Source organism: Schistocerca americana, chromosome 1 (assembly GCF_021461395.2).
Source record: "Schistocerca americana isolate TAMUIC-IGC-003095 chromosome 1, iqSchAmer2.1, whole genome shotgun sequence".
Classification (NCBI taxonomy): Eukaryota; Metazoa; Arthropoda; class Insecta; order Orthoptera; family Acrididae; genus Schistocerca; species Schistocerca americana.
The window spans coordinates 501,276,880-501,295,612 of NC_060119.1; the positions used below are offsets into that span (position 1 = coordinate 501,276,880).

General features: G+C 37.2%; 1 protein-coding gene across 3 annotated transcripts in view; it reads left to right on the top strand.

Moving 5' to 3' along the window:
* Positions 1 to 18,733, top strand: part of LOC124604617 (SWI/SNF-related matrix-associated actin-dependent regulator of chromatin subfamily A containing DEAD/H box 1 homolog) — a 179,494-nt gene that overhangs the window by 132,030 nt on the left and 28,731 nt on the right. For all 3 annotated transcript variants that reach the window (XM_047136494.1, XM_047136493.1, XM_047136495.1), the window contains exons 12-15: positions 4,368 to 4,610; positions 12,938 to 13,165; positions 16,001 to 16,212; positions 16,308 to 16,490. In XM_047136494.1, the coding sequence (XP_046992450.1) occupies positions 4,368 to 4,610; positions 12,938 to 13,165; positions 16,001 to 16,212; positions 16,308 to 16,490 (866 nt within the window). The remainder of the gene's footprint in view (positions 1 to 4,367; positions 4,611 to 12,937; positions 13,166 to 16,000; positions 16,213 to 16,307; positions 16,491 to 18,733) is intronic.

Consider the following 18,733-nt stretch of genomic DNA (forward strand, 5'->3'; position numbering starts at 1 on the left):
AAGCAAACAATAATATGAATGAATGAAGTTGCTTCTTTGAATGAAAACATTTTAATGAAGATACTTTGCTTTTCCGGATCATATCTACATTACATAGCTTGCTTTGGTGAAAACTGAAGTGTGTGATGTGGAAAACCTCTTGAAAAAGCAAACATTATAAATTACATGACTGTTGCAGTAAACCATGTTTATTGTTAGTGATATAATATGCACATTATTGTTTTCTTTTTTTATATACCACAAAAACGGAACAGTTTATGATTATGAAACATACTATTAAGATATTTTTGAACTCATTCAGATTATGGAAAATTATGTTTAACGTAACTATACTGTTGTATTATTAATATTAAGATATTTTTGAACTCATTCAGATTATGGAAAATTATGTTTAACGTAACTATACTGTTGAATTCTGCCCCAAAGTAAAGGCATGGGAGATAAAGAATCACAAGAAACTGATGAAATTTGTAATGGAGTGCTAGTGATTTGAAAGTCATATATTATTTGTGCTGCTGAAATGCCAGAAAGCATTTTTTTTTAATCATATGACAGAAACGCCAGGAAACTAAAATTTTGCTGTGAAGATAGACAAATATTGGTAATAGCAATCCACCTCCTGTGACTTCAATGTTGGAAAATAACAATGAGTTTCCTTTCTTTATACATTGGTTCACTTTCCTTACAATACATTTCTTATACTGAGTCATCATCTAGAAGGTTTTACCCATAAATCTGTTCTTCTCAACACAAAAACTTTCTGTGACACATGTTGTTGTTGTTGTGGTCTTCAGTCCTGAGACTGGTTTGATGCAGCTCTCCATGCTATTCTATCCTGTGCAAGCTTCATCATCTCCCAGTACCTACTGCAACCTACATCCTTCTGAATCTGCTTAGTGTATTCATCTCTTGGTCTCCCCCTACGATTTTTACCCTCCACGCTGCACTCCAATACTAAATTGGTGATCCCTTGATGCCTCAAAACATGTCCTACCAACCGATCCCTTCTTCTGGTCAAGTTGTGCCACAAACTCCTCTTCTCCCCAATACTATTCAGTACCTCCTCATTAGTTATGTGATATACCCATCTAATCTTCAGCATTCTTCTGTAGCACCACATTTCGAAAGCTTCTATTCTCTTCTTGTCCAAACTATTTACCGTCCATGTTTCACTTCCATACATGGCTACACTCCATACAAATACTTTCAGAAATGACTTCCTCACACTTAAATCTATACTCGATGTTAAAAAATTTCTCTTCTGCAGAAACGCTTTCCTTGCCATTGCCAGTCTACATTTTATATCCTCTCTACTTCGACCATCATCAGTTATTTTGCTCCCGAAATAGCAAAACTCCTTTACTGCTTAAGTGTCTCATTTCCTAATCTAATACCCTCAACATCACCCGACTTAATTCGACTACATTCCATTATCCTCGTTTTTCGCCTTTGTTGATGTTCATCTTATATCCTCCTTTCAAGACACCATCCATTCCGTTCAACTGCTCTTCCAAGTCCTTTGCTGTCTCTGACAGAATTACAATGTCATCGGCCAACCTCAAAGTTTTTATTTCTTCTCCATGGATTTTAATACCTACTCCGAATTTTTCTTTTGTTTCCTTTACTGCTTGCTCAATATGCAGATTGAATAACATCGGGGAGAGGCTACAACCCTGTCTTACTCCCTTCCCAACCACTGCTTCCCTTTCATGTCCCTCGACTCTTATAACTGCCACCTGCTTTCTGTACAAATTGTAAATAGCCTTTCGCTCCCTGTATTTTACCCCTGCCACCTTTAGAATTTGAAAGAGAGTATTCCAGTTAACATTGTCAAAAGCTTTCTCTAAGTCTACAAATGCTAGAAACGTAGGTTTGCCTTTCCTTAATCTTTCTTCTAAGATAAGTCGTAAGGTCAGTATTGCCTCACGTGTTCCAGTATTTCTACGGAATCCAAACTGATCTTCCCCGAGGTCGGCTTCTACTAGTTTTTCCATTCGTCTGTAAAGAATTCGTGTTAGTATTTTGCAGCTGTGGCTTATTAAACTGATTGTTCTGTAATTCTCACATCTGTCAACACCTGCTTTCTTTGGGATTGGAATTATTATATTCTTCTCGAAGTCTGAGGGTATTTCGCCTGTTTCATACATCTTGCTCACCAGATGGTAGAGTTTTGTCAGGACTGGCTCTCCCAAGGCCGTCAGTAGTTCCAATGGAATGTTGTCTACTCTGGGGGCCTTGTTTCGACTCAGGTCTTTCAGTGCTCTGTCAAACTCTTCACGCAGTATCGTATCTCCCATTTCATCTTCATCTACATCCTCTTCCATTTCCATAATATTGTCTTCAAGTGCATCGCCCTTGTATAAACCCTCTATATACTCCTTCCACCTTTCTGCCTTCCCTTCTTTGCTTAGAACTGGGTTGCCATCTGAGCTCTTGATATTCATACAAGTGGTTCTCATTCTCTCCAAAGGTCTCTTTAATTCTCCTGTAGGCAGTATCTATCTTACCCCTAGTGAGACAAGCCTCTACATCCCAACATTTGTCCTCTAGCCATCCCTGCTTAGCCATTTTGCACTTCCTGTCGATCCCATTTTTGAGACGTCTGTATTCATTTTTGCCTGCTTCATTTACTGCATTTTTATATTTTCTCCTTTCATCAATTAAATTCAATATTTCTTCTGTTACCCAAGGATTTCTACTAGCCCTCGTCTTTTTACCTACTTGATCCTCTGCTGCCTTCACTACTTCATCCCTCAAAGCTACCCATTCTTCTTCTACTGTATTCCTTTCCCCCATTCCTGTCAATTGTTCCCTTATGCTCTCCCTGAAACTCTGTACAACCTCTGGTTCTTTCAGTTTATCCAGGTCCCATCTCCTTAAATTCCCACCTTTTTGCAGTTTCTTCAGTTTTAATCTACAGGTCATAACCAATAGATTGTGGTCATAGTCCGCATCTGCCCCTGGAAATGTCTTACTATTTAAAACCTGGTTCCTAAATCTCTGTCTTACCATTACATAATGTATCTGATACCTTTCAGTATCTCCAGGGTTCTTCCATGTATACAACCTTCTATCATGATTCTTAAACCAAGTGTTAGCTATGATTAAGTTGTGCTCTGTGCAAAATTCTACCAGGCGGCTTCCTCTTTCATTTCTTAGCCCCAATCCATATTCACCTACTACATTTCCTTCTCTCCCTTTTCCTACTGACGAATTCCAGTCACCCATGACTATTAAATTTTCGTCTCCCTTCACTATCTGAATAATTTCTTTTATTTCATCATACATTTCTTCAATTTCTTCGTCATCTGCTGAGCTAGTTGGCATATAAACTTGTACTACTGTAGTAGGTGTGGGCTTCGTATCTATCTTGGCCACAATAATGCGTTCACTAAGCTGTTTGTAGTAGCTTACTCGCGTTCCTATTTTCCTATTCATTATTAAACCTACTCCTGCATTACCCCTATTTGACTTTGTGTTTATAACCCTGTAGTCACCTGACCAGAAGTCTTGTTCCTCCTGCCACCGAACTTCACTAATTCCCACTATATCTAACTTTAACCTATCCATTTCCCTTTTCAAATTTTCTAACCTACCTGCCCGGTTAAGGGACCTGACGTTCCACGCTCTGATCCGTAGACGTCCTCTTGAGTAGTCCCCGCCCGGAGATCCGAATGGGGGACTATTTTACCTCCGGAATATTTTACCCAAGAGGACGCCATAATCATTTAATCATACAGTAAAGCTGCATGCCCTCGGGAAAAATTACGGCCGTAGTTTCCCCTTGCTTTCAGCCGTTCGCAGTACCAGCACAGCAAGGCCGTTTTGGTTATTGTTACAAGGCCAGATCAGTTAATCATCCAGACTGTTGCCCTTGCAACTACTGAAAAGGCTGCTGCCCCTCTTCAGGAACCACACGTTTGTCTGGTCTCTCAACAGATACCCCTCCGTTGTGGTTGTACCTACGGTACGGCTATCTGCATCGCTGAGGCACGCAAGCCTCCCCACCAACGGCAAGGTCCATGGTTCATGTGTGACACATGAATCAAAATAAATTCATAATTGCTGAATTGTATTTATACTGAACACTGTTAGTGTATCAAACCTATTTGTGTATGCATTGTTTCAGAATCTATATAATTTCAAAGAAACCTACTGTAATTGTAATATATAACAAAAAAATTACATGGGTAGTATGAGGATGAAACTTCGAGATATTTTTTTTTTTTTTTTTTTTTTTTTTTTTTGGGGGGGGGGGGGGGGGGGATGACGATGTACTTTCTTCATCAAATATTATGCATATCCATTTTCTTGTGCAGAGAATCAAACATAATTTTATTTTGGAAATCTCTTTCATTTCTTTACAGAAACAAGCTGCAGAAAATGAAAAGAAAGACCAGCAACCACAATTTGAGCAACAACAGATTGCACAAGCACGAAGAATCATGAAACCATTTCTACTGAGGCGACTGAAATCTGAGGTATTGAAAGACCTCCCCAAAAAGACTGAATCTCTCATGATGTGTCCCATGAATAAAAACCAGAAAATTATGTATGATAACCTGGTTAAAGCCTTCTCAAAAGCTGCAACAGAGACTGATTTATCGGAGGTAATGTCGAATTATAGTAGTTTCAGTAAAATATTTAGCATATTCCTGAAACACATGTTAAAATTTTAAGCGCTTTTTTGTGATTAAAAGTTGGCATTAAAAAAGTGGAGAAATTTCATTTCATAAAAGTATAATAAGATTGTGAACTTGCTCAGTGTCCAAGTCTGTGCATACAATTAGGGTGTATATGCCCTGGGATGACTGGGAAAAACTTGGAAGTTTTTTCATTCTGGAGAAATCAGGAAAAAAACCTGGTAATTTTTTAGACTTCTGGGAGTTTTTCATTATTTTAGTTTTCAGGTATTTTTTTATTATCTTTTTAAAATTTTGATTGGTACAAGCAGATAACTAAAAAAGAGTTTCACTTTAATCCGCTACTGCAGAATAATACTGCATCAATAAAATATAAGTGAGAGAACAACACCAAAGTAAAACTTTAGTTGTAAATAAAATGCACCATTTACAACAACAAAACACAGCACATACACAAACATTTGCCGACAGCACAGGATGTCAAAGATTGTGCAATACTTTGTAACAACAAACTGCTTTTAATGCATTTTTCTCGTTGGCCTCATTTCGATGAACACACATCACAACTGTTTAAATTTGTTACCAGTCATGGAAACTATTGTGAATGGTAGTTTGAAGAGCATTACTTTGAAACTAAATTTTGGTTTATACCAGATGAATTATGTTAAATGTGAGAATGTGCTGTGAATTTCTTAAATCATGGAGCTGTTTGATATATCTTAAAGGTAACACATGCTAAAAAAGACCAAGTTCCAAAGTTAGTTCTTCATATTTATTTTCGTTCTTTCATGGATTACAAATTATGGACTTTTGATGACAAAAAGTATAATTATTCTTAAAAGGAAGATTATGTGACATGAGCTATGATTGGCGGACAAAAGTGCATCACGGTCTCAATTTCAGTGCTTTAGAAGCTACCGTGCTTTATTTGGTGGAATTCCTGTTTATACCTTCATAATGCAAAAATTTGCAGTGTAAACGTTGCCATGCATCAAAGATCTTTCCAGAATTCATCGTTTTTAGTGGGTTTCCTTTTGAAGTGCTGGGAAGCGCATAAAATCTTCACTGTTTACAGCTTCGAGGCAAAGTATATTATCACATAAAATGGAAAAAATGTTCTTTCACCAGGATGTAGTGTATTTTCACCTGGGGAAAAAATGTATTTTTAACTGAAAGATCTGTGAAAAAGATTTTTTTTCTTGTCCACGACATGTACACCCTGATAATTTTTATTAAGTATGGTTTTTAGTATACAGTTCAGTAAATGCTGTTGTATGTTGATGGTTGCACAATAGTTAAATCCTTGTGCAATAAATGTTGATATTAGAGCACAATGTAATCAACTATGGGATGCTATTGAAATAGTATAACAACTAAGATTGTGTTATGCTGAAGTTTATGATAATCAAATGAATTGATTTATCATCTTAAGCAGGATGGATACACAGACCACATCTGTCAATATAGTCTGTAATTCTTTTAGTACTGAATCGATGTGCGCTGATCTGAGAGTTCAGGTTTGATTTGTCTCAAAAAATAGTCATAACTGAATTACTTTGTTCATAAGCTACATTTATTCCATTTGATGTATTCATAGTCTTTTATGCAATGTGTGCTGCAGTCGACCAAATAAATGTGTAATTATGTGGACATTGCTTCAGCTGGAGGAACAGATCATCATCTTGACAGTACCTCAGTATAATAAATTTTCACAACCATTCCTTACAGTTGAATATTTGCAAACAGAACACTGTACAAGAATTCTGATTTACTTAAATCTTCTTTTCCAGATAGTGTGAATGTGTTCTTTGGCAGCTCATATTATTATTCCTCTGATTGCTATATATTTCCCAAAACTGAGCATTTATTTAATTTTCCCTAAATTGGCCGTACATCATGATGTAAATAAGATTTTAATTCCTTATATGAATATTTCTTAGCTCCTCATCTTAAAATCCGGTCTGATGACTCAGAATGAAATGATCCAGTATGTGATAGAGTCATATGTAAAAATCCCCTTCCTGACTGGAGGAATGTATTCTCTGAATGGCATAGAGAGTAGGCAAATGATGCTACTAATGTAGTTGTTTTCTGCCATATATTCTCTTTGCTCATTTGTGGTGAGTAAATGTTGATGCAGAAATATGCATCTTGCGTTATATGTCTTGGGATACCAAGTGCGGCATAGTGGATAAGTGCCAGTTTACAAATATAATGGTATTGGGTTCAGTACTGAGTTCATCCTAAGATGTTTTTTGGCACTTACCTTTCTTTCACCTGTAGCAGCAGTTTGATAATGTGAAATGTTACAAGTTGCACCATGGTTGGGATATCATGTTATACTTCTTGAACACTGTAACTGGTTTAGTCAGTTTGAAGGATGGAGGAAAACAAGGGCATGCCATCTCCAGTAGGACTATGCCTAGTCAGGCACAGCAGTTTTCAAACTAACATGTGGCTTGCAACAGCATTAATTGCCTAGGATACCAACAGAATATGAGCATGAGAGAGAGAACACATTGTGTTACAAATTTTGTGCTCTATGGCCTTAATATGTCTGGTTGAATGAATGTAATGCAGTACACTTCCCAGTAAATGCTTGGAATTCGTGTCTGGGGCAATATGAATCCTTGGCTAGTTCTCATTAACTAGTGAAAGTTGTAGATGACATTAGCTAACAGTGCCTGTAGCATAATAGTTGCAGATATTCATATGCTTATACAGGAAACTTTAAGCTGAGGAAGTGAGTCGTAGTTGCTTAAATTATGAATAGGAATAACTTGTTTATAAGAACATTTTTTTCAAGTTGAAGTTATGACTAGTATTGTCCATTTGCTGTTTTGGAAGTAGTAGTTCAATGAGGTAAAGTCCATAGAAATATCCATACACCCTTGTTGTCTACATCTACATCCTTATACACACTTAACTGCCTGGCAGAGGGTTCATCGAACCATTTTCATACTACTTCTCTACCATTCCACCCTCGAACGGCACATGGGAAAAAGGAACACCTAAATCTTTCCGTTTGAGCTCTGATTTCTCTTATTTATTATGATGGTCATTTCTCCCTACATAGGAGGGTGTCAACAAAATATTTTTGCATTCGGAAGAGGAAGTTGGTGATTGAAATTTCGTAAATAGATCTTGCTGCAAAGAAAACCGCCTTTGTTGCAGTGACTACCACCCCAACTCGCGTATCATGGTCACTCTCACCCCTATTGCACGATAACACGAAACGAGCTGCCCTTCTTTGCACTTTTTCGATGTCCTCCATCAATCTCACCTGGTAAGGATCCCACACTGCACAGCAATATTCCAGCAGAGTATGCAAAAGTGTAATGTAGGCTGTCTCTTTAGAGGGTTTGTTGCATCTTGTAAGTGTTCTGCCAACATAGCGTAGTCTTTGTTTCACCCTCCTCACAATATTATCTATGTGGTCTTTCCAATTTAAGTTGCTTGTAATTGTAATTCCTAGATATTTAGTCGAAGTGACAGCCCGTAGATTTGTTCGATTTATCGTCCACCCAAAATTTATCGGATTTCTTTTAGTACCCATGTGGATGACCTCACACTTCTTTTAGTTTAGTGCTAATTGCCACTTTTCGCACCATACAGATATTCTCTCTAGAGCATTTTGTAATTGGAATTGATCATCTGATGATTTTACTAGACGGTAAGTTACGGCGTCATCTGCATACAATCGAAGGGGGCTGCTCAGATTATCACCTAGATCTTTTATATAAATCAGGAGCAGCAGAGGGCCTATGCAGAATGCCAGCTATCACTTCTGTTCTACTCAATGATTTACCGTCTACCGTCTGTCACTATGAACTGTGACCTCTCTGAGAGGAAATCACGAATCCAGTCACACAACTGAGATGATACTCCATATGCAAGCAATTTGCTTAATAGTCGCTCGTGAGGAACGGTATCAAAAGCCTTCTGGAAATCTAGGAATATGGAATCGATCTGAGATCCCTTGTCGACAGAACTCATTACTTCATGGGAATAAAGAGCTAGCTGTGTTGCACAAGAACAATATTTTCTGAATCCGTGTTGGTTATGTATCAATAAGTCATTTTCTTCAAGGTGATTCATAATGTTTGAGTACATTATATGCTCCAAAATCCTACTGCAAATTGAGGTCAGTGAAATGGGTCTGTAATTCAATGGGTTACTCCTATTTCCTTTCTTGAATATTGGTGTGACCTGGGCTGCTTTCCAGTCTTTAGGAAGAGACCTTTCGTCAAGTGAGCAGTTGTATGTGATTGCTAAGAAAGGTGCTATTGTGTCTGCATACTCTGAAAGGAACTTGATTGGTATACCATCTGGACTGGAAGACTTGCCTTTCTTAAGTGATTTGAGTTGTTTCGCGACACCTAAGATATCTACTTTTATGTCACTAATGCTAACAGCTGTTATGGTTTCGAACTCTGCAATATTTACTTCGTCTTCTTTCGTGAAGGAATTATGGAAAACTGTATTTAGTAACTTCACTTTAGTGGCACCATTGTCTGTAGCATTTCCATCGTTATCGTGCAGTGACGGTATTGACTGTTTTTTGCCACTGGTGTACTTTACATATGACCAGAATCTCTTTTGGTTTTGTACCATATTTTTAGACAATGTTTCATTGTGGAAACTATTAAAGTCATCTCGCATTGGCATCTGCACTAAATTTTGCGCTTCTGTGAAACTCAGCCTGTCTTGGGGATTTTGCGTTCTTCTGAATTTGGCATGCTTTTTTCGTTGCTTCTGCAACAGTGTTCTGACGTGTTTTGTGTACCATGGTGGTTCAGTCCCTGTTACTGCCATTACTGTATCTTTGAGCCATATCTGGTCTACACTCACATAATTAGCTTGGAAGGAAAGGAGACTCTCTCTTAGGAAGGCATTAAGTGAATTTTTATCTGCTGTTTTAAATAGATATATTTTGCATTTATTTTTAGTGGTTTTGGTTGATATGGTTTTGAGCCTCGCTACAATGACCTTGTGTTCAGTAATCCCTGTATCCGTCATGACACTCTCTGTTAGATCAGTATTATTTGTGGCTAAGGGGTCAAGTGTGTTTTTGCAAGCATTTACAATTCGTGTGGGCTCATGAACTAATTGTTCAAAGTAATTCTCAGAGAAAGCATTTAGTACAATTTCGGAAGATGTTTTCTGTCTACCACCAGCTTTGAACATGTATTTTTGCCAACAAATCGAGAGTAGATTGAAGTCTCCACCAATTATAACTGTATGAGTGGGGTACTTATTAGTAATGAGATTAAAGTTTTCTTTGTACCGTTCAACTATTATATCATCTGAGTCGGGGGGTTGGTAGAAGTAGCCAATTATTAATTTGGTACGGCTGTTGAGTATAACCCCTACCCATAGTAATTCACAGGAACTATCTATTTCAACTACACTACAAGATAAACTACTACCAACAGACACAAACACACCACCATCTACTTTATTTAATCAATCCTTTCTGAACACAGTTTGTGCCTCTGCAAAAATTTCGGCATAATTTATCTCCGGCTTTAGCCAGCTTTCTGTTCCTATAATGATTTCAGCTTCGGTACTTTCCATCAGTGCTTGAAGCTCTGGTACTTTTGTTCTGCATTATTTCTTCCTGCTCCTATTCTTCATAGATTTTTTTGTTGCAGATTATTTCATTTAGATCATTACTGTTCAAGATAATATCTTTCCCACGTTTTGAGTAAAAGTATTTTTTTATTCAGCTCCAGGAATCAAAAACATCCCTAGAGGATGTATTTTCCATTCATACTTTAAAGATTTCAGTTTGGTATCTCTCTTTTGTATGTCATTATTCTAAAATAACCTAAACCCTTTTGCAGTCAGCCAATTTTGAGCATTGGTTACTAAAAATGTCTAAATTTTTACACTGTCATGCAGTGTTCTATTTAAATTGTCATACATCATGCTGCATTCAATCTTTTTTTTATTTTTTTAAATGAAATAATATCACTTACCCACAAAAGAATGTAGCCAAAAACTAATCAAATAAATAAACTTAAAATGTTAACTTAAAGAAGAATATGATGTAAACAATATTAAATTACAATACTGCACATAAAATGTGATGTTGGAAGATACATAAACAAGTATCATGAAGGGTGATGTCGGGAAACAAACAATGCAGTAACAGAGTTTTCAATCATCAATATTTCTCTGCAACATTATTCAAAAGTTGGTAACTATTGACATACGCATAAACTGAAACATTGAGAATTAATTTTGGGAACTGCAGGTAGGAACATCAACAAGTAGGAAAAGACAGATTGCTACTTACCGTAAAGAGGACATGTCAAGTTGCAGTCAGGGACAGTTAAAACACCGTCACATTAGCTTTTGACCACAGTCTTCATCAGTAAACAAACACACACACACACACACACACACACACACACGCACACACACACATGCGCGCCCGCGACCACCAACTGCATTTCGACTCGAGGTGTTGGAATTGGCGGTCGTGTGTGTGTGTGTGTGTGTGTGTGTGAGAGAGAGAGAGAGAGAGAGAGAGAGAGAGAGAGAGAGAATGGTGTGTGTCTGTGTCTCTTTTATGGGGCAAAGGCTGTGGCCAGAAGCTAATGTGAGTCTCTTTTAATTGTGCCTGTCTGCAACTTGACATGTCATCTTTAGGGTAAGTAGCAAGACTGATAGGCATGATTTTCTGTATGTAGATCTGTAGTGTAGGGGTACAATGATTTAATTACTAATTAGGATTTATTTTGTGTGACATGACAAATTGTGTCCTTAAACTGCAAAAAGCATTATAGTCATTTAATGAACAGCACAGCAACCTCAGCAGTGGCCCGCTTTCGTCTCCACTCAGCACAACCTTACACCTCCCTACTTTTGTCATCTGTGGTTCACCTAAACCACCTAATGCCTTAAGGCATTCTTCAAAATGAACAGTCAGTTTTGTTCCTCATCATTTCCCAATCTGAGCATGTGTTCCACCTCAACTGACCTTGTCTTCAAAGGAACTTTTAACTCTTTAAAAATTAGGCCCATCATACGATGTACTAAGGAGTGTGTGCCCTCGCTACACCAGGCCTGTCATATGATGGACCAATGAAAGTATGCCCTCACTATGAGGCCCATCACTGTGAAACAAAGGCAAAGTTTTTAAACTATTTTTTATTATTAATGTAGAATTATAAACCTAGTCAAATGATTACAGTTCAGTCTTTGCTTTTATTTCTTCATTTTCTGTAGGGACTCAACCCTTCATCACATAATGTGGAAAAACATTTTTTATTGTTAAGTGTAGCTGGATATTGCTTTTAAGAATGAAAATTTAGTAACATTAATTCTATATTTCATGTCAAAAATAGTAACATGCAATAATTTATAAGCTGAAAATATGACAGTCAACCTGTATACTTCTAATGTAGCCTATGTCAGTCCAATGTACATGTCAAAATGAAGAAAGGTAAATATATATTTCATTTTACAAGCTAGCTGGTGTTGGAGTTAAACCCAAATCTTCAGTACTAGATTTGTTGCTGTGTTTCTGGGTAATGTAGTTAGAATCATCCGCAAAAATAGATTCCCTCAATTTTTGCAGGGATTACTCCATCCTTGTTTAATGTTTGTTTTTATTGTATCTGACTCACAAGGACAATCCCTATTTTCTTTTGCTGTATTCTATTCAGAAGTCACAGAAATTACTGGTTGAAGTAATGGAAAACCAGTTGTGCATATTCTGTCATCTGAGTAGCAGCTGCTGTTTTAATAGTTGCTCAGTAGTATCTTCATGCCCAGTGGTAGTCTTATTGGTGCCAACTTTGTGTGGCGTTTGGAGGGAATATATTGACAGTGCCAGTAGTTAAAATGTGTTGGTCAGATTGAGGATGCAGTGTTTGCTATACGCATCAGTCCTCATTAAATGAATGTGTCATTTTTTAAAAAATGTGTTAGGATGTATGAATATTAAATTAATGTGCCCCCCCCCCCCCCCCCCCCCCGCATCCCCTATGAATGTGTTCGAACACCAGTGCAAAATGATGTATCAAGATGTCAAAAGAAGCAGTAGTGTGTAACCTTTGATATTGTGTAACTGCAAATATAAATACAGAAACAATAAATTTTAATTGTCATGTGCTATATATTCATATTCCTCCATCATAGTTCAGATCACCATGCCTTGGTGACTTTAAAAGTTTAATGGGATGATGGGATGTGTATATTATATGAAACAATTTTGCTGTTGTTCATTTTGTCGCAACCAATATAGAATGTGTGTATAAAATATAAATTTGTGTTTGTTCTAGGGCAATGAGGGGGACGGTCTGAGTGGAATAGGTATGACAATGGATTTGCGTAAAATGGCAAATCACCCTCTGTTGTTACGGTATAATTACACTGATGAACAGCTGAAAAGTAGTGCTGCATATCTTGCCCGTAACCCATCATATAAAGGGGATAAGGAAGATGTCATCTTTGAAGACCTAGCATGTATGTCGGATTTCCAACTGCATCAGTTGTTCATAGAGTTCAAGGTAAGTTTATCCTAGTAATATTTTAATAAAAATATTTTCTTATTTCTAATAGTTTTTATTTGCAATGTTGGACAACGTTCTAGGTGCTTGTGTTATTGAGCTTTCTTTCTAAATTCCAACTTCAGGAGGTGCACAAGAAATCTTAGTGCCTACCCTGTCCCAAGAATTCTATTATATTAAAGTATGAATTAGAAAAATTCCATCATGTCAGATATGGTTGTTCCTCTTTTTCAATTGTTCAAATGACACACATTCATAAAAAGCAAGCGATTAAGAATTGTCTAATTTGGTAGTGGACCAGATGGAAATGTGCCAGTAATCTTGTAAGTAGTGGTGTGAGTATGGAAGATCACACCTTCTGCCATCTGTCATGGCATTTAACAGTGTCTGTGAAGAACTAATCTGGAAACTACAGGATAGAAAGGATAAGGGGAGATCAAACCCTCCATTGCACCTGAAGCTCAAGAAACATTAGCATATCATATATAACATAAGAGTTTGCATTTGCACATTTGGCAGACACACTCTTATTATGCAGAATTTCTTGATTTGCATATGGATTTCTGTTACCCTTAGTTTTTATGGAAATGGAAATAAAGTCCCATGCTCCTTGACAGAGCGTAGGGGAAAGATGCGGGAGATCTGCACAGCTGTATTAGGCAAGGTCCTAATGGAGGTGGTTTGTCGTTGCCTTCCTCCAATCACAATGACGATGAATGATGATGATGAAGAGGACACAACAACACCAGTCATCTCAGGGCAGGTGAAAATTCCTGACCCCGCCGGGAATCGAACCCGGGACCCCATGCTCAGGAAGTGAGAACACTACTGCGAGACCATGAGCTGCGGACTCAGTTTTTATAATAGAAGAAATTAGAAAATGACATTTGGAGCCACAAAAAGCTGTTGTAATATTTATTTGCAAGCTGTTAATTTCAGTCAAGGGACCATCTTGTTTTTCAAGTCACAGATTAACACTATATCAAGTTTAAGAAAGTGCAAAAATCAAGAATCCATTACTGCATTAAGCGTCCATTTTGGCCAAAGATAGAAACATCATGAATATGTAATGTGGATCGAACTGACCCCCCTGAAGATGTGCGCACAGAGGGTTCAGGTTTGTTTCGTACAGATTATCTATTTGGAAGTATTCAACTGCAAAGTGTCACATGATACGTCTATGTGGATCAACTTGTAAGTGTGAAAGGAGAACTAAACAAGACATATTTTGATGTATCAAATTAGACTGGCAAACTCATAGAAGATACTCTTCAGTTTTGAAGTCTTACGATTTTGGCTGAGCTGAAGACAGCTTTTGACCAATGTATACTGCAATAATAATTTATGGCTGTGTGACATGGACATTAAATGAACTCATTGGTAGAAAACTAACAGTAATATAAAGAGGAATGGAAAGACTCATGTTGGGCTACACAAAGGAAGACGGAAAGAAAGCAGTTGATATCAGATAGACAACAAAGGCCGTAATAAAATGGAAGGAGTGAATACCTTGCAGTGGCAGTGAGCTGGTCATGTCACTCAAAGATAAGACAGCAGGTGGTCAAAATAATTACTAGACTGGAGCACATTTTACCAAAGAAGAAGTGATAGACCACTGGCCAGGTGGGACAGAACTTAGGAGAGAAGACAGAGTGAATTGGCAACACTCAAGATTGACAGGAAGGGAAGAACCTGCTGGGGTCCTGTGTTGCATGCCAACTCAAAGAGATCACATCACCAAGTGATTGAACTGTCTGGTGGTTGTGGTGGTGGTGGTGGTGGTGGTGGTGATGGTCTGCTCCTCAATGAAGAATGTATGTCCCTCCATTAGGTGTGGTCACAGCCTTACAATATATTTAATGTCTCTCACACAAAAATTCTCTTTGTGAGGATAGTCCAGTTTTCATTAATTGCTGCCAAATGGTGTCACACGATAAAAGTCAATGTATCTTATCTCTGAGCCGCACAACAGTTGAACAAGGGTCCTCTTGTAAGATTTCAGTTAACAGAATCTCTTCACTTCCTGTTGAAACATGCCAAAATAACTGCCTGGAATCCTTCCCACTCATGACATTTCATATAACCATTTAATTTCGTCCTAGGCCTTTTGCAGTAGTAGCTGTTGAAGCTAGAAACAATTGATTCCCATCCCAATGACCCAGAATGATGTCCTTAGTGTGGCATCTTTCTGTGACTGTGGTTAGTTTTGAGGTATGACTTCAGTAAGTTTCACTTCATATAAATATTATTTGATGTGACAGCTCATGTAACTGGCACATTTGTGTATTCAGCTTTGCAAACAAGAAACCCGACATATTGAATAACACTGTTGTGGGACAGAAGACTAGTGGTTATTTGGTTATTTGTTATTGGAGATTGTATCATTGAACACATGCTCCACTTTTAGTACCACACCACACACTGAAGCAATGTTGTTATGTTTATGAAATCGGAATGCCATAATTATTATGGAGGCAGTGCTAGGGAATGGAGTAGGGAATAGTGTCCAGTGACTTCACAATGACAGGAAAAGTTTGCTTAATGTGTGATGAAATGGGAGTTGGCGATTGAGGCCCCACCCCACTCCCTCTCAGTCTCCAACTCCCATTTTATCAGACAGTAGGCAGCATAAAACAGAGGAGGAGGAGGCGACAGTGCACTAGGGACAACAGGGCAAAAGCCCAGTGTTTTATTATTGTAACCAATAGTCTTTTTCTCAAGTTTGGTTTGGGGAAGAGAAGGGAGCTTAATAACATTTTGACCTGTCTCTTTCTTTGATTATAATGTCAAGACTTTTGCTTTCTTATTTGCTACATCATCTGTTTTCATTTGTAGGAGCTTTCCAAGAATGCATTACCTACTGAATTATTCTTTGAGTCTGGAAAGTTTGAAAAGTTTGATGAAATCCTGCCTAATCTGAAAAGTGAAGGCCACAGGGTACTGATTTTTAGTCAGTTTGTGATCATGTTGGATGTTATGGAAGAGTACTTGAGACTTCGAGATTATTCATACCTTCGTCTTGACGGAAGTACCCAAGTAACATTTAGGTAGGTGTGGCTTATTCCATGTAGTCATTTTTTATAGTTTTGCAGTTATTGTCATTGGTGATTGAACTCTTACAATCTGTAATTTGCCCTATTAGGCAGGAATTAATCAATACATTTAATGAAGATGACAGTATTTTCATCTTTCTTCTGTCAACACGAGCTGGAGGGATGGGGATAAATCTAACTGCAGCTGACACAGTAATCATCCATGATATTGATTTCAATCCATACAATGATAAACAAGCTGAAGATAGGTGTCACCGTGTAGGGCAGTCAAGGTGAGCTGTTTTCTGTTCTCATCAAAAATTTGTGTGTCTTAGAAAGTTATTTATTTGTCTCTTCAGTTTTATGAAAGAACATGTAGTTCATATATGTAAGGATAGAAGATTTTGTAGAATACTTCTTATTTAAGTACTAAAACATGACTACAATTTACATTTTACATTTGCATGAAGTAATATTTTTCTGTTATACTTGTGATTGATGATGAATGTGTTTGTTACTTCTCATGGCAAAAAATATTTTTATGTGGTATAATAACAATTTAAGAGTTTTTGAATTTTTTCCCATTATTTTTATTGTGAAAACTTGCTTCTCACCAGATTTCATAATTCTACATCAACAGAAAGTACTGTATGGATTTGGATTAATGAGTTTGCGAGTATCAAAATATGTGATACAAATGGCTGTATCTTTTCATTGCATTGACTTAGAAGCTTTAATGTTTTACACTGCTAAGGGACCATAGTCCGTAGTATCTGACTTATACTTCAACATGAATAAGTCTGTCTGTTCCTGAGAAAGAAGGGTCTTAACAGACAGACACAAACAGTCAGAGAAAAAAGAAAAAAAACTTTTTTTGTGTAATATAGATTAACAGCTTTCATTTTTTTATCCTTTACTTGTATTATGAAACCTAGCTACTTGTAAAATTTCATGATTCTAGGTCAAATGGAAGTATGCTATAAGTTTTGATGAGTCAGTATGCAAGTATTAAAGTATATGACATAAGTGGCTGTATCTTCTGGTTGCTTTGACATAGAAGCTTGCACCACCAAGGAACCATAGACCATAGTATGTAAAATCTTGTATTTCAAATTAATATGTCTCCCTGTTCCTGAGAAAGGGTTTGTGACAGACAGACAGATGGACAATAAAGCGATCCTGTAAGGGTTCTGTTTTTACCTATTGAAGTATGGAACCCCAAAAATCATAATTAAATCAAGAGAGTGCATCCTTCCTGGCCTCACTGGAATCTTATTAAATTCTGTCTGGAAATGTTGTGTTTAGTAAATGCAGATTCATCAAACAAATTCCAGATCCACAAAAATTAGCATTCTCTTATTTCCAAACACAGCTTTCAATAAAGAGAGGTAATGGAAACCAAGGCATTATTATTATAAAAATAAAGGATCTTTACCACAAGTGTAATATTTGAGTTATTATGAATGCTGTAGGACAGATTTAGTCATCTTACTTCACATAACAATAATGTTAAATGTGTGTGCAGTTGACACTCAATTTACTTTAGTGACTAACAGTACTAACATTCTTGAATCTGACAGTGTGAGCTGAATATAAGGTTGAAACAAAGGATGTACCATCTCCAAGGACTTCGCTTTGTAAAGAACTGTTGTTGTGGTCTTCAGACTGAAGACTAGTTTGACACTAGTGTATACTATGCTCAGGTCTTCATCTCTTCATTACTACTGCCTGCATCAACTTCAACCTGAACATTCTTACTGTAGTGAAGACATTGTCCTGTACAACTTGTTCCCTTCCACACTTTCCTCGATTGCCAAATTAACTACTCCTTGGTGCTTCAGGATGTGCACTATCAACTTATCCCGTCCTATAGTCAGGTTGTGCCATAAAGGTCTTGTCTCCCCAGTTTGATGCAGTAATTATTCATTAATTACTTGGTCTAATTAGCTAATCTGCAACATTCTTCTGTAGCACCACATTTCAAAACCTGTTCTCTTGTTTGTACTGTTTATAATCCATATTTCACATCCATAACAAGGTTACACTTGAGACAAATGCTTTCTGAAAAGACTCTTTAACCCTTAAATTTATATTTGACACTAACAAATTTCTCTCTCTCTCTATCTATCTATCTATCTATCTATCTCTTTTCCCAGAAACACTTTTCTTGCTATAGCCAGTCTGCAGTTTATATGCTCTTTACTTCTGGTATAATCCATTATTTACTACCTTTAGTGTCCCATTTCCTAACATAATTCCATCAGCAGCACATGACCTAATTTGGCTATACTCCATTACCCTTGTTTTACTTTGTTGATGGTAGTCTTATAACCCCTTTTCAAAACACCATACATTTCATTCAACTGCTTTTGCAAGTCCTTTGTTGTCTCTGACAGAATTATAATTTTATTTGCAAGCCTCAGAATTATTGCTCCTCCATGAATTTCAACTCCTTTTGCAAATTTCTCCTTTGCTTCCTTTACTGCATGCTCTCCTTTCTACTACTCTTTTTAAATCTAGTGGTCATAAACAGTCT